This window comes from Balaenoptera acutorostrata, chromosome 8 (assembly GCF_949987535.1).
Source record: "Balaenoptera acutorostrata chromosome 8, mBalAcu1.1, whole genome shotgun sequence".
NCBI lineage: Eukaryota > Metazoa > Chordata > Mammalia > Artiodactyla > Balaenopteridae > Balaenoptera > Balaenoptera acutorostrata.
In genome coordinates this window covers 48,289,166-48,306,285 of record NC_080071.1, presented here as the reverse complement: position 1 = coordinate 48,306,285, position 17,120 = coordinate 48,289,166, and the positions used below count along the sequence as shown (strand labels likewise).

Here is a 17,120-nt window from a genome sequence, read left to right as displayed (position 1 = left end):
AATGAGGGCTCATATTTGAGATTCATAGTTGTTGTAGTTTTATAGCTCTTTCTTTCAGTAAGTAGAGGCTTGGTGCATTAGGCCATGGTGAATATTTCAATTCCGAGCTTTGCCTAAACATGACAATGGTGAAATGTCATAAAAGCGTTTGAATCCTATCAGTTAATGTTGAATACATCTAAACAATAACAAAAAAACTGCATTAAAGATTAGATACTTCGATTATTAAAAAAAACACTAAAGATGGGGAAATATAAAGGTAATGTAAAATGTTCTAGCAAATCCTTCTGTATTGTCATGCTGATTCATTCTTTTGAAGTTCACTATTATGGCACATTTTCAGCATCACTTTTTAAATAAGCTTCAAAAATAACTTCTATTCCATTACACGGGGAGGGGGAAGGGTAAGCTGGGACGAAGTGAGAGAGTGGCATGGACATACATACACTATCAAATGTAAAATAGCTAGCTAGTGGGAAGCAGCTGCATAGCACAGGGAGATCAGCTCGGTGCTCTGTGACCACCTAGAGGGGTGGGATAGGGAGGGTGGGAGGGAGACGCAAGAAGGAGGAGATATGGGGATATATGTATATGTATAGCTGATTCACTTTGTTATACAGCAGAAACTAACACGCCATTGCAAAGCAATTATACTCCAATAAAGGTGTTAAAAAAGATAAATAACTTCTAGAATTTAGAATTTATAGCTCCACGTATGTTATTTTTTCTGACTTCTAGATACACAGTTTGGTTACATTGGTCTCTTAGTTGTAAGACCTATTATCTTACACATTCTTACAAGAATCTTGCAAGTTAAATGGATATCATCATCCACATATCCCAAAGAGGAAAACTGGGACAAGGAGAGATCAAATGACTTGATTAGGTACTCACAGTCAGAAGTGGAATGAAATACAGGTATATTTTTCTTCCCATTACACAGGGTTTACTTCTTTAGAACCATCATTTGTGCAAGTAACAATTGTGAAAGTTGTGAACCGGTCATCAGTTTTTGTGGGCAACAAACGTTCTTGAATCAATGTTCATGTTTAAAATGTATGCCTTTGTTTAAAGATTCACATTTGGCTTGTTGTATAATTGAGAGTTCTCACAATCTGCTCTTGTCCATCTTGACTTCAATAGCAGTTGAGAAAACCCCAGAGGAAGATAAATAGGCAGTTTTATTCACCCACAATGAAATACACAGTTTAGGTTATAATTTGTCCTATCAAGCCTAATCAGTGGCCAAACAGTTGATTATGTAAAGGTAGAATTTTATCCAGTAACACTTGGTTTAATTGAAAGGGAGACATTTATTTTACTCAGCAATAGAAAGTCCAGTATTTCTTAGGACTACAATTTTATTCATTTAACTTCCTGGCAAAGGTCTGATTTGGTTAAAACCTTCTATAGCCAGAAAAGTAAAATGCAAGCATCCAGACACAAGAATCCAGAAGAACAATTTGATTTAACTTGCTATGCCCACATCTTATAATGGAACAATCTTCCAGAGGCGTTCATGAGGCTAGGAGGGCAGAATAAACCCTTTTTTTCTGATATAAATACAGGCAGCACTGCCATGTTTATGTAATAAATGGAAATCAGATTGTTCCTAGTTAATTAGTACCAAACGGTGGAAAACCTAACCTCTAATCTATTGCCAAACCGCTAGAACACAGCAAAAAGAAAACAGCACAGTCAAGTAACGGAAATTACTCAGTATATCTAAATGACTGTATAAAATGAAGACCCAATTTCTAAAACCAATGAAAAGATTTCCACAATTTCAGTATGATACAGAGGTATGTAATATATGTACTATCAAGGATATTTCATTTGCCAGAAAAGGAACCCAAGATTGAATCATTCAAGTGATATTTAGGAGACCTGTAAGCATTGTTTGTTAAGAACAAGTTTAAAAACAGCACGTCAAAAAAACAAAACAAAACAGCACGTCAGTTTACACATGAAAAAATGAAAAATAGGAGTAGTCCTTCATTCATTATGAGGAATTGGTTTTAAGTGAGAAAAGGGTTTGGGATATATACTAACAATATACATTCCTGTAGTTAGGAATGTCTTTTAATTTTAATCCTGAGCAAAAAAAAAAAAAAAAAAAAAGTATTTTGCTTTCCTTAGCTAGAACTAAATTACTCTATAATCTCACACTAAATTTTATACTGGGTGTATTAACTAAAACAATAAACAACAGTCCAAATGATGATAGAAAAAGAGTAAACTTTTAAACTCAAGTACTGTATCATGAGGCCAGACCTCTTCTTTGAATTCCAGATTTGAATATTCAAACTTTTAATTTATGTCTTCATCGGCCACCCAGTAGGCAGAAGTAACACGAGCAAAAGTGAACTACTGATTGGTTATCACTCACCTCCCCCAAGTCACATCTATTTTGGAAAATGGCAACACCGCCTAGATGCTCGGGATAAAACCCTAAGGGGCAATCTTGACCCTCTTTTATTCTACAGTCCACGGCCAATCCATCAGTAAATCCTGCAAGTTCTACTTCCAAAATATATCAAGCTATTATATACATCATCCCCACTGATAGAATTCTAGGCCAATTTACTCTTCTCCTTCTCCTAGACTACTGAGATAGCTTCCTAGACAGTTTTGGGGACCTCAGTTTGGCCTCTTTACAGCCCATGGTGCATACAGCAGCCAGCTGATCCCCAGATCTGTTAAAAACCTTTGAGTAACTTCTCACTGCAATTAAAGAAAACAGACAAACATGGCCTACAGGGCCCTATAAAATCTAGCCTCTGACTCTCTTCAATTTTTTTGTCTCTTTGTCACTATGCTCCAGGCACAAAGTTCTTGTCACTGTTTTCAGCCCTTTGTATTAACTAACTTTTTTAAATTCAGGTCTCAGTTTAAATGCTACATTCTCAGAATGCACTTCCCAGATCACTGTCTCTAAAAAAAAGCTCCCATTCTCTTCAATTCTGCTCTATTATATTTTATTCATATTTACTCATTTGGATCTTATATAAGATCCAAATTTCTACATTTATTTATTCATTTAGCTATGGGTTTATTACCCATCTCCCTGTCTTTCCCCATACTATGTAAGTTTCATAGCAGCTGCAATTCATATACTGCTAAAACCCAAGGGCCTAGAATATCATATGGTCATATAAGATGTTTAACAAATGTGTTACAAGCTGCCATAACAGATCACAACTATATCAAATGTATGCAACTGGCAAATGTGAGAAAATAAAAATCAAAGTGATATGCATCTTAATACGTAAAATATGTCACCAAGCTGCTATTTCAAGATACCAGTGATGACTTAGTGGGACTAGGAAAAATAAAAACAAAACTAAAATTTACACAACTGTAAATTTTGAAAGAACTTTTTAGGATTCTTGAAGATTTTCTTTAAAAGCTTGAACCTAAAATTAGTTTGCATCTTCAAAATAAATCAATGACCAATTCACACTGATGTACATAAGACGTAAGTGGTTGGCAGGCTAGCACCTAAGAAATAGCAACCTTTCCTTCGGGTGCCTCTGAGAAGACTAGAGAAATACATCTATGTTCTCACCTACACAGTGACTCCTTAGAGTGCAAAGGTTCTCCATCTGGAAGATTCTACTCAACAGGGCCTCACACTTTTAATCTATGATTTAATATAGAATAATTGGATCAATATCTATAAGACTGAAATTTCTTATTAGAAGACCTGATCCTTTGAACTATATTGTTCTATGTTACAGAAATTCAACTTTAACTTTGGACTGCTTACTAGGGTAGATGGCTGGTGATCTTTTAGTTATCTAATCAAATTTTACCAAAAATGTCTCTTATTTTTCTGATTCTTCCCGTAACTGACTTTATCTGCTACTTCATCACACACTGACAAGAAGAATAGCATCCATACCAGTAATTTACAAAATGTTCATTTTCTACATTACTTTCAATGCCACAAAACCCCCAAGATTCCATTCCGACTTTTGTTCTCTTTGCTCCCTCTTCTCAAAGAGACTATTTTAAGCTAAGATTAGAGATAAATCTTCTATTTTACTTTGACTAGCAGTTGCTTGATGTGGACTATATTGTGTCTGACTAGCAAGTTCTGATATTTCAGAAAATTACTGTATTAAGTACTTATTTTTATGAACCACACTATAGTAGTAAATTATTTATAGAGAAACACTTCCAAATTGGAGTCGGCAAAAGAGTTATTTACCTCTGTGCAACTTAGGAAAATTTGGCTCTCAAGAGAATTAAGGCCTGTTTTGGGCTGGTCATTTGTGAAGAGTCATCTGTCTTGGGGGTTCCTCTCACCATTACACACTGAAAACCCATCAAGAATCTAAAGACAAATTAATCCTATTAACAAACCCACCTATATTGTAATTTTAGTGTGCATAATGGCATTCATAATTTACTTCCATGCTCCTTCAATTAATATATTAATTGCTGCCTAATACTTTAAACAAACTGCTGAAAACTTTAGCAATTTTTGAGCATTCTAGTCTTCAGTCCTCTGAGAGAAAAACAAGCAAACAAACAAAAAAACAAACAAACAAAACCTACAGAATCTCATTTCCAGAGTTATAAGTCCAATAGTCATTTACTGTGCATGAATTTTGCTAGACTCTGTGAGGTACTTGGTGTCCTAGCTGCGTGTCCTGTAAAATTAATGTTCACATTTCATAAGAAAGAACGTATGCAAAACATTTCTAACTTTACAGAAATTTGCTTTACTGAAGGCCCATTGCAAGCTATTAAACAAGAGGTACATGTATTATAAATTTATATTTTAAATACTTGGAATTTTCATTATTTTTCAAGTTCAGTATCAATAGTTTGAATCTTTAACAAACCTTCAGCAGAGTGGATATTTAAGAGCATGGCAATATTTCATACTTACTAAATAACTGTAGGTAATTTAATTTTATTTATTTTAGTTTATTTTTAATATCAGAAAAAAGGGAGATCATTTTAACAGGTTGAAATATAGATGGACTTAGTGTTATATTAATTTATTTCTCAGCTACATAACTAAAATTGAAAATGAAAGGCAAAAAAATATTTGTGCATATTCTCTTCAAAAAAATTTTAAAAACAAGTTAATAAATACCTATAACAGCATCTTCAAAACCATTTGAATTAATCAGGTATCGTTAGCAATTTAAAAATGTTGAGTTCACTTTCTTTTAAGCATCAAATTCTATTTTTTAATCTTAAAGAAGATGCATCAGCAATTTCGAAAATCACATAATGAGACTCTAGGAGCTGAAAAGTTATGAGACAAGTAATTTTTTAAAAGTTAAAATAAAGAGAAAATATAGACAAAGATATTACTATGACGAAAGACTATAAGTGGATTGCAAAGTTATAATTTGAGCTAGTTGCATAATGATCAATAAGGCAATACATTTTCTGCACATGTGTATTAAGTGCAAAAGAATGATTTAGAGAAAATTATTTCTCTTTTTTTAGTTCAACCTTTTAGTTATAGTCTTTTAAGCGTTCTATTGAGACATAGTGCTGAGACGAACACGATGCCTATGATAATTATTAAACGACAACTTTAGGAGAGTTAATCCATTCTAATAACTGGCTATTTGAATAATTTTATTGTTTTTTATATAACTGACTCTACCAATGAGAATTGCTGAATAAATGAATATACTCACGTATAGTCTGTGCTCATTTACATACCAACTTTCAAGCTCACGGCTTGTTAACGGCTACCTAGGCCAGAGGGTCCAGGAAACTGAAGAGAGTGTCATTTCTTCATTCTTCCTGCCCTTTGCCATTTCTGAAGCTGACTTGGTAACCATGTGAGATCACCAGTGCACACACATAACCCCAACCCTGACCCACCTTCTCAGTTGTCCCAGTGCTAGTCTAGGGCAGTGTCTGCTTTCAGGAGATAAAAGGCAGATGTGCTGTCCTATCAACATGTCCCAAACCTCTCTGCTCTTCCCAAATCTACCATGCCCCTTGACATGATACCTCTAGCTCTCTTTCTAGAGAAAGAAGATACATAATGAATAAGCTTTGGTTTTGCATCCAAAATGGTGATGGATCTTATTTTTACTCCTTTGTAAACATAAAGACTGAAGTAAAGCTACTTTTCATATGCAATGAATTCCAGCAAAAACTACCTTATTAAGACTGATTGAAAAAGTAACTTCCCCTTCATTTATCTTTATACTCCTAATTTGTTTCACAGGATGGCTTACAAGACATTCAACAAGACCTAAAAAATGTTGCTCCATTTGGGACTGAAGGTTGAAGAGTTTGAGCTGATGCTCTGTTCCTTGTGATGGGGAAGGCAAGAAAATATCATCATCTTGATGCGAAGCAAATAATGATCATAGTAAAGAGAAAAAACAGGGAGCGATATTATAATAAAGCCGGAACTTGAAAAGGATGCTCCGGCACCTCACTGTGCATTACAGAGGTACACTGTGCAACATTGGAACCTCACTCCCAACCTCTCTCACCTTGGCTGTCTCAACCCCACCGTCACAAACTATATGCCAAGCAATGGAAATACCAACGGTTTCAGTGTGGAAGATGGAAAAGTGTGAGTTTAGAAGAAAACAAAAGTTTTTTGACCCGTTTCCATGGCACACCAAATTTAAAACCCAAAATGTAACCTCTTACAGAAACATTCTTCATGGTAATGAACTGGTGAAATATTCTAATAGTAGATAGCAATAAATATATTTACATACATATATATACTAAGGAGGTTTTGTTGAGTTAGCCTAGAGATTGAACCAAAATCGACTTGCAAATGAAAATTTGCAACAAAAATTCTCTTCAGAAGTTTGTAAATGCTATAATTGTGTTTCAGTTCATAGTATCATGCCAAAAGTTACATATTAAAATTTCTAAATGTAAAATAAAATATACATTTTAATGGAGAATTATCGGTACAGATGATTCTAAAAGAGAATAAAATTCCTAAGTATATTTTGCCTAGAAAAAAATACCAACTGTTTTAAATTCTATCTCCCCCCAAAAAATTCCCTTAGCCAAAATCACAAAATAATGGCATCATACCTTAAGATGAGAAGATGATTTCAAATCTGTGATAAACCAAAAGTAAATAATTTAACTATAAAAATATTGAGTGTTGTCTACAGAGACTACCACTGATTTCAGTGTGTGAAATATAACTCTGTCACTCCCAGTAGGAGCCCTTGCTATGTAATATAAGAAACCAATTCGATCGTGTTAACAGTCCAGCTTCTATAATGAAGTTCAGTACTCCAAGGGCAGATTGGCTTCAGTCATTAAAACAATTTCAGTAAATAGTAATCAATTGGAATGAAAGAAGATTATGTCACAAAGAGGAAAAGACCAAATTGAGGGCTGAATTATTCTAGAAAAGAGAAAAGAGCAACATGGAAAAACAACTCTGATCTGAGCTGTCTAGGTAATTTTAACGTTTAAATTAATCTTATTTAGCACCTTGTATCTCTATCTACATTTAGTTTAAAATGACTGATCCCAGAGTGTTATTTGAAATACTGAAGAGTTGATGATCCAGACATGTTTTATCACCATGAAATCGTATTTCTAAGGAAAAGATGCACGTATTCTATATACTTACTGGAGATGTTGATACTTGGGTTATTCTCAACTGGTTTTCCAAATCCTGTACTTTGTTTTTAAGTTCCATATTTTCTGTTTCTAAGTCTTGAATCTAAAAAGCAAGTGATTATTGAATAATCTTCAGACATTTGTTCTTGGAAAATATTGGCTGCTAAATTGGCTATATTAATGAATAGGATTTCATATTATTTAAAATTTTAATGTATTTTTTTGTGCACGGGGAGAAATTTATTTGATAAAGCTTGGGATGTATCATAGAATTCTAGGTCACTGGAAAGACATATTATTAATTTTAAAATATGTTTTTATGTGTGTGCAAATTTCATGTTTCTAATACCTCATCTCTGTGTTTTCTTGTAGCGCTGTGCAATCTGTACCCATAATCTTGGAGTATAACCGCAAGACAGTGAAACTTGCTTATGATGATTTTGAAGAGAGTGGAGAAAGGGTGTAATTTAATTATAAAGGAATCTGATCTGCATGGGAAACCACTTACCCAGCATCTGCTGCTTCTGCTGCTCTGATCCCCATGAGAAGCATCAGGAAGTGAAGCAAAGTCACATGAGAACACTAAGTTCTTGTGGGAATTCAATATAAAATGGTTAAAAACTGTGCAGGGGATCAGGAACGAAAAATTATAGGAACACAGTGAAAGCAGTTCCAATCAGTGTGGGGGGAATTTAATGGCAGGCCTTCTAAATTTGTTTGATGATATGCAAGTTTCCCTGTACTTACATCACATAAATGTGAAATAACAAGCTTAGTTTACTCACTCTTTTCTGTAACACTGCAATCTGTTTTCTTGTTTCAACATCTTTTCCTCCAGATTCTAGAAATTTCCTGTACGCCAGGTCAAATGCTTGGCCAATTGTTAAAGTTATCTCTTCAGCCTTTGTAAAAACCAAACAAAGATTTGCATTTTAATAATAATATGTCAGACTATTCTTTGAATCAAGAAAAACGGTAACATGAGGTATTTCAAAAGGGCAATGTCTAGGGGTAGACGTGTAGTAAATGAGCAAAGTAGTCTATGCTAACATAATCATTCAAAGCCTACCCATGCACAACATAAAAAAGAAATGTTTTGGCAATTAAATGAATAGCTGTTGAAGTTGGAAGCAAGAGTCCTATCCAACTTCTCATCTCTTTTATCATAGCATTTTTTCCCCTAGTTTGTTTTCCTCCCTTCGTCAAATATTTAGTGCCTATTAAATAAAAGCATAGTGCCAACTGCAGTTTTTCTTGTTGCTTTGATACTTATTTCCTTTTCTTAGTGAGGAGGGTTTATTGAGCCTGGCAGTAACTTGAATGAGGTTGGCTGGGTGGTGTCTGTGGAAAACCTGATGGATGCCCTCTCTAAAGGAAGCAACTGCTTGCTACTCAGTTCCAGTTAATTTCTGGCTTGTGGAAATGAACAATTCCAACCCAGAGTTGTCGATTTTAAATATGTGAGATGAGGTCAGAAATCTGAATATTCATATGGAAAGCTCCCAATTTTAAGTGACAGTAAACAATATTTTTGTAAAACACAGTGCCGACTGAACATAATATAGCTGTCACCTGAATTTGGCCTCATAAACAATTATCAGTCTCTGGTCTATTAACTAGAAACTGCCACAAATATCCTAAGTCCACCAGTTCATTCCTTCTCCATTGATATCTCAACTGGTATCACAGTGTCTTACTGGGAACAGTGTAAACAGTAAATAAAGATTTATTTACTTTATTAACATTATAAAGAAGTTTGGTAAAGGCATTAATTGATTTAATGCATCAGAAATATTTCATATTTAATATAACACCTCCAGATGACATAACAACTGGTAGCAACATTAAATCTTGAAAATGCCCTGCTTTCACTAATCTATTGCAAATCCTAAAATTTTGTGATTCCTAGGTGCAACCTAAATTGAAAATATGCTTTCTTAATAAAGCTTAGATTACTTAAGACACTGTTATTTTTGTAGTTCACTATTTGTTTAAAAAGGCGTTTAGCCATAAAAAATATTTATAGTGTTTAACCCAACAAACCAAAAAATGCAAAATATATGCCTAAAATTATATATGAGGACTATCTGCCTTACAACAAAGATGGAAAAGAAAAAAAGCTATATTAAGGAATACTAAATAATACTAAAAAGTTAAAATGAGTTCAATGTGTCTTCTTCATAAGACAATGTGTTTTCCTCAAATACTCAAGGTGTACAGGACAGAAAATTGTTTAAACGGTAATATGGTTGATTCATCACTAATAACATTTGACTTCATTATTAATTATTTGTTTACAATAATAATTTTTTTAAATCCATAGTCTCTTTTTATGGTAAGACATGTCTTTTTAATTAAGATAGCATTTAGCTCCCTGGTAAATATTCTCCATATATTACCTCACTTGCTTCTCATGACTCTGTGAGATGGGGGTTATTATTATTCCCACAATACTTATGCAACTGCAATTCTGTGAGGTTGTATAACTTGCCTAAAATCTGATAATTAGTTAGAGGAGAACCTGGATTCAAATTCAGAATATCTGACTCTACAAGCCTCACACTTTTTGGAGGTAGGGGATAAAATTTATATATAATGAAATGCACAGACCATAATTGTACAATCAGGTGTGTTTTGACACATGTGTTTTGATACCTATATAACCACTGTATCATTAAAGATATAGAATATTTCTATCATCCTTGAAAGTTCTCCTATGCCTACCTCTAGTCAAATCACATTTCTTACAGGTAACCGTTGCTCAAATTTCTCACCATAGATCAGTTTTACCTGTCCTTGTATCTATAAAAATGGGCCATACTGTATATATTCTTTTGTATCGGTCTTCTTTTTTAGTTTCTCAGATGTTACATGTATCATTCGTTTTATTGCTGATTACTTTCCATCCAGTGAACAAACCACAAATGATTTTTCACTTTTCTATCAAGGGACGTTTCTGGTGTTTTCAGTCCTGAGTTATAAATAAAGCTGTTACAAACATTCTTGTAAAATCTTTTTGTGGACATATGTTTTCATATCTCTGGGTAAATACCTCGAAAGAATACCTTTCTAGGTATTTAAATCATAGGATGGGTCTATGTTTAACATTATAAGAAACTGCCAACTGCTTTCCAAAGTACCATTGTACATACCCACCAGCAGTAAAAGAGTTCTAGTTGCTCCACATTCTCACCAACATCAGATATTGATATCTTTTTAACTTAGTCATTTTACTGGATGAGTAATGCTATTGCAATGTATTTGTAACCTGAATTTCCCTGTTGAATAATATATTAGCCCAGTTTCATGTAATCATTGGCCTTTGTTATCCACTCATTATGAACTCCCTGTAGAAGACAGTCTCTTGCCCATTTTTTATTAGTTTTTTTGTCTTTTTATTACTGATATTTAGTTCTTTATATATTCTGGATACAAACTCTTTTTCGGATATATGTATGTGACTTGCCATTTCACTTTATAATACTGTTTATAGATTAATAGAAAACGTTTATTTTTGATTAAGTCCCATGTATCATTTTTTTCTCCTGCTATGTTTAGTGCTTTTGGGGTCATTTCTAAGAAATCATTGTCTACGCAAAGTTCATAGAGAGATTCTCCTATATTTAATGAAAGTTTTGCAGCAGGCTATAAAAGCTTCTACTTTTATATCTATTATCCATCTCAAGTTATTTTTATGTAGCATAAGTAAGAACTAATTTTTAAGTATTATTTTTTCATATATTTAGCTAGTTGTTCCAATACCAATTATCAAAGGCTTCTTTTCTCCATTATTGTCTTGTCACATTTGTGGAAAAATCAATTGCCCACGTATGTGTGGATATTTCTGGTCTCTACAATCTAGTTTGTTTATTATTTATCTATCATTACATCAATATCACCTGATCTTGATAATGATTTCTTTGAAGTACCCTGTGAAAGCAGGTAAAATGTGTCTTCCAACTTTGGTCTTTTCTTTCAAGATTAATTTCTCTATTCTGCACTGTTTTATATTACCATATTAAAAACAAATTTTCTATTTCTACCAAAAATCCCATTGTGATTTTGATAAGGATTGTATTGAATATACAGATCAATTTGGTGGAATTGACCACTTAACTAAATTGAGCATTCCAACCTATAAATATGGTATCTCTCTCCCATTATTTTAGGTCTTCTTTAATTTCTGCAATAGTTTGTCGACTTCAGCATATCTTCTTCAAAAATTCCTAATTATTTCATGTTTGTTGAGCTTTAGTAAACAGATTCTTATTTTTTTCTAGTAGACAGAAACAATTAATTTTTGTATATTAACCTTGTATCTTGTGATTAAATTTGCTCCATAATTATAGTAATTTGTAGATTTCACAGGACTTTCTTTGTAAAAATTCACATTACATCTGTGAAAAAGATAGTTTTACTTTTTTTCCCAATCTTTATGCCTCTTGTTTCTTTTACTAACTATTCACCAACTAAGACATCTAATACCAGGCTAAACAGAGGTGAGAATAAGCACCCTTGCCCTGTTCCCAATCTTAAAGGAAAGCATTCAATAATTCAACATTAACTTTGATGTCACCTGCAGGATTTTTAACGTCCTTATGGAATAAGAAACATCCTTTCTTCTCCTAGGATATTGTGAATTTTACATCAAATGGATTGAATTTTGTGCTTTTTCTGCATCTATGTGATAATTTTTTTTCATAGAACTTAGTGAAACTATCTGGATCTGTTATTTTACTTGTCAAGAGATTTTAAAAAATATTGAATTATACATATATTCAGATTTGTTATCTCCTGAGTTCCGTTAAATGGAGTTTTTCAAATATTCATCAATTTCATCTTACTTGCCAAATTTACTGGCACAATAGTTATATAATATTTCTCTCTGTATCCTTTTAAAGACTGTAGCATCTGTACTTATACCCACTCTTTTGTTTCTGGTATTGGTAATTTGTGCTTTCCTTTATTTTTGTCCTTGATCTGTCTTTTTAGAGGATCCTTATTGAAGAACCAACTTTTGGTTTATTAATTTTCTTTATTGTGTTTTCAACATCATCGATTCTATTATTTATTATTATTTTTACCTTTTACTTTGTTTTAAATTTGTTCTTATTCTAACTCTTCAAGATCAAGAGCATGATGATTACTTTTAATCTTTTTATCTTTTCTCATAGAAGCATTTAAAGCTATAAATATCCCTCTAAGAACTGCTTTAACTGTCTTTTACAAATTTTGATATTTTGTATTTTGTTGCTATTCAGATAAAAATAATATAATTCCTCTTGTGACCTTTCTTTGAGCTATTATTACGTGAACTGTGTTTTGATTCAAAACATTTTGACAATTTGTAGTCAGAGAATATACTCTGTAAAATTTTCAATTTTGAAGTTTACTGAGTCTTAAAATATGGTCCAGGATATAAAGGATCTTTGTAAACATTCAACTGCACTCAAAAAGAAAGTATACTCTGGAGAAGCAAGAAGAACTACAATCCTGCAGCCTGTGGAACAAAAAGCACATTCACAAAAAGATAGACAAGATGAAAAGGCAGAGGGCTATGTAACAGATGATGGAACAAGATAAAACCCCAGAAAAACAACTAAATGAAGTGGAGATAGGCAACCTTCCAGAAAAAGAATTCAGAATAATGATAGTGAAGATGATCCAGGACCTTGGAAAAAGAATGGAGGCAAAGATCAAGAAGACGCAAGAAATGTTTAACAAAGACCTAGAAGAATTAAAGAACAAACAAACAGAGATGACCAATACAATAACTGAAATGAAAACTACACTAGAAGGAATCAATAGCAGAATAACTGAGGCAGAAGAACGGATAAGTGACCTGGAAGACAGAATGGTGGAATTCACTGCTGTGGAACAGAATAAAGAAAAAAGAACGAAAAGAAATGAAGACAGCATAAGAGACCCCTGGGACAACATTAAATGCAACAACATTCGCATTATAGGGGTCCCAGAAGGAGAAGAGAGAGAGAAAGGACTAGAGAAAATATTTGAAGAGATTATAGTGTAAAACTTCCCTAACATGGGAAAGGAAATAGCCACCCAAGTCCAGGAAGTGCAGCGAGTTCCATACAGGATAAACCCAAGGAGAAACACGCCAAGACACATAGTAATCAAATAGTCAAAATTAAAGACAAATAAAAATTATTGAAAGCAGCAAGGGAAAAACGACAAATAACATACAAGGGAACTCCCATAAGGTTAACAGCTGATTTCTCAGGAGAAACTCTACAAACCAGAAGGGAGTGGTATGATATACTTAAAGTGATGAAAGGGAAGAACCTACAACCAAGATTACTCTAACCGGCAAGGATCTCATTCAGATTCAATGGAGAAATCCAAAGCTTTACAGACAAGCAAAGGCTAAGAGAATTCAGCACCACCAAACCAGCTCTACAACAAATACTAAAGGAACTTCTCTAAGTGGGAAACACAAGAGAAGAAAAGGACCTACAAAAACAAACCCCAAACAATTAAGTAAATGGTCATAGGAACATACATATCGATAATTACCTTAAACGTGAACAGATTAAATGCTCCAACCAAAGACACAGGCTTGCACCTGTGTCTAACGTTACACCTAAAGGAACTAGAGAAAGAAGAACAAACAAAACACAAAGTTAGTAGAAGGAAAGAAATCATAAATATCAGAGCAGAAATAAATGAAATAGAAACAAAGAAAACAATAGCAAACATCAATAAAACTAAAAGCTGGTTCTTTGAGAAGATAAACAAAATTGATAAACCATTAGCCAGACTCATCAAAAAAAAGAGGAAGAGGACTCAAATCAATAAAATTAGAAATGAAAAAGGAGAAGTTACAACAGACACCATGGAAATACAAAGCATCCTAAAAGACTACTACAAGCAACTTTATGCCAATAAATTGGACAACCTAGAAGAAATGGACAAATTCTTAGAAAGGTATAACCTTCCAAGACTGAACCAGGAAGAAATAGAAAATATGAACAGACCAATCACAAGTAATGAAATTGAAACTGTGATCAAAAATCTTCCAACAAACAAAAGTCCAGGACCAGATGGCTTCACAGGTGAATTCTATCAAACATTTAGAGAAGAGCTAACACCAATCCTTCTCAAACTCTTCCAAAAAATTGCAGAGGAAGGAACACTCCCAAACTCATTCTATGAGGCCACCATCACCCTGATACCAAAACCAGACAAAGACACTACAAAAAAAAAAAAAAAAAAAATTACAGACCAATATCACTGAGGAATATAGATGCAAACATCCTCAACAAAATACTAGCAAACAGAATCCAACAACACATTAAAAGGATCATACACAATGATCAAGTGGGATTTATCCCAGGGATGCAAGGATTCCTCAATATATGCAAATCAATCAACATGATACACCATATTAACAAATTGAAGAATAAAAACCATATGATCATCTCAATAGATGCAGAAAAAGCTTTTGACAAAATTCAACACCCATTTACGATAAAAACTCTCCAGAAAGTGGGCATAGAGGGAACCTACCTCAACATAATAAAGGCCATATACGACAAACCCACAGCAAACATCATTCTCAATGGTGAAAAACTGAAAGCACTTCCTCTAAGATCAGGAACAAGACAAGGATGTCCACTCTCACCATTATTATTCAACATAGTTTTGGAAGTCCTAGCCACGGCAATCAGAGAAGAAAAAGAAATAAAAGGAATACAAACTGGAAAAGAAGAAGTAAAGCTGTCACTATTTGCAGATGACATGATACTATACATAGAGAATCCTAAAAATGCTACCAGCTAATCAATGAATTTGGTAAAGTTGCAGGATACAAAATTAATACACAGAAATCTCTTGCATTCCTATACACTAATGATGAAAAACCTGAAAGAGAAATTAAGGAAACACTCCCATCTACCATTGCAACAAAAAGAATAAAATACCTAGGAATAAACCTACCTAGGGAGACAAAAGGCCTGTATGCAGAAAACTATAAGACACTGATGAAAGAAATTAGAGATGATACCAACAGATGGAGAAATATACCATGTTCCTGGATTGGAAGAATCAATATTGTGAAAATGACTATACTACCCAAAGCAATCTACAGATTCAATGCTATCCCTATCAAATTACCAATGGCATTTTTTATGGAACTAGAACAAAAAATCTTAAAATTTGTATGGAGACACAGAAGACCCCGAATAGCCAAAGCAGTCTTGAGGGTAAAAAACGGAGCTGGAGGAATCAGACTCCCTGACTTCAGACTATACTACAAAGCTACAGTAATCAAGACAATATGGTACTGGCACAAAAACAGAAACATAAGTCAATGGAACAAGATAGAAATCCCAGAGATAAACCCATGCACCTATGGTCAACTAATCTATGACAAAGGAGGCAAGGATATACAATGGAGAAAAGACAGTCTCTTCAATAAGTGGTGCTGGGAAAACTGGACAGCTACATGTAAAAGAATGAAATTAGAACACTCCCTAACACCATACACAAAAATAAAGTCAAAATGGATTTGAGACCTAAATTTAAGACCGGACACTATAAAACTCTTAGAGGAAAACATAGGAAGAACACTCTTTGACATAAATCACAGCAAGATATTTTTTTACCCACCTCCTAGAGTAATGGAAATAAAAACCAAAATAAACAAATGGGACCTAATGAAATTTCAAAGCTTTTGCACAGCAAAGGAAACCATAAACAAGATGAAAAGACAACCCTCAGAATGGGAGAAAATATTTGCAAACGAATCAACGGACAAAGGATTAATCTCCAAAATATATAAACAGCTCATGTAGCTCAATATTAAGAGAAACAAACAATCTAATCCAAAAATGGGCAGAAGACCTAAATAGACATTTCTCCAAAGAAGACATACAGATGGCCAAGAAACACATGAAAAGCTGCTCAACATCACTAATTATTAGAGAAATGCAAATCAAAACTACAGTGAGGTATCACCTCACACCAGTTAGAATGGGCATCATCAGAAAATCTACAAACAACAAATGCTGGAGAGGGTGTGGAGAAAAGGGAACCCTCTTGCACTGTTGGTGGGAATGTAAACTGATACAGCCACTATGGAGAACAGTATGGAGGTTCCTTAAAAAACTAAAAATAGAATTACCATATGATCCAGCAATCCCACTACTGGGCATATACCCAGAGAAAACCATAATTCAAAAAAGACACATGCACCCCAATGTTCATTGCAGCACTATTTACAATAGCCAGGTCATGGAAGCAACCTAAATGCCCATTGACAGATGAATGGATAAAGAAGTTGTGGTACATATATAGAATAGAATATTACTCAGCAGTAAAAACTAACGAAATTGAGTCATTTGTTGAGACATGGATGGATCTAGAGACTGTCATACAGAGTGACATAAATCAGAAAGAGAAAAACAAATATCGTATATTAGCGCATGTATGTGGAACCTAGAAATATGGTACAGGTGAACCGGTTTACAGGGCAGAAGTTGAGACACAGATGTAGAGAACAAACGTAT

General features: G+C 33.8%; 1 protein-coding gene across 12 annotated transcripts in view; it reads right to left on the bottom strand.

Annotated features, from left to right (window-relative positions):
* Positions 1-17,120, bottom strand: part of GULP1 (GULP PTB domain containing engulfment adaptor 1) — a 259,120-nt gene that overhangs the window by 17,858 nt on the left and 224,142 nt on the right. For 8 of the 12 annotated variants that reach the window (XM_057551831.1, XM_057551832.1, XM_057551830.1 and 5 more), the window contains 3 exons: positions 8,379-8,495; positions 8,102-8,182; positions 7,604-7,696 (listed from right to left, as the gene is read on the bottom strand). In XM_057551831.1, the coding sequence (XP_057407814.1) occupies positions 7,604-7,696; positions 8,102-8,182; positions 8,379-8,495 (291 nt within the window). The remainder of the gene's footprint in view (positions 1-7,603; positions 7,697-8,101; positions 8,183-8,378; positions 8,496-17,120) is intronic. The other 4 variants (XM_057551834.1, XM_057551836.1, XM_057551835.1 and 1 more) reach the window with 2 other exon arrangements.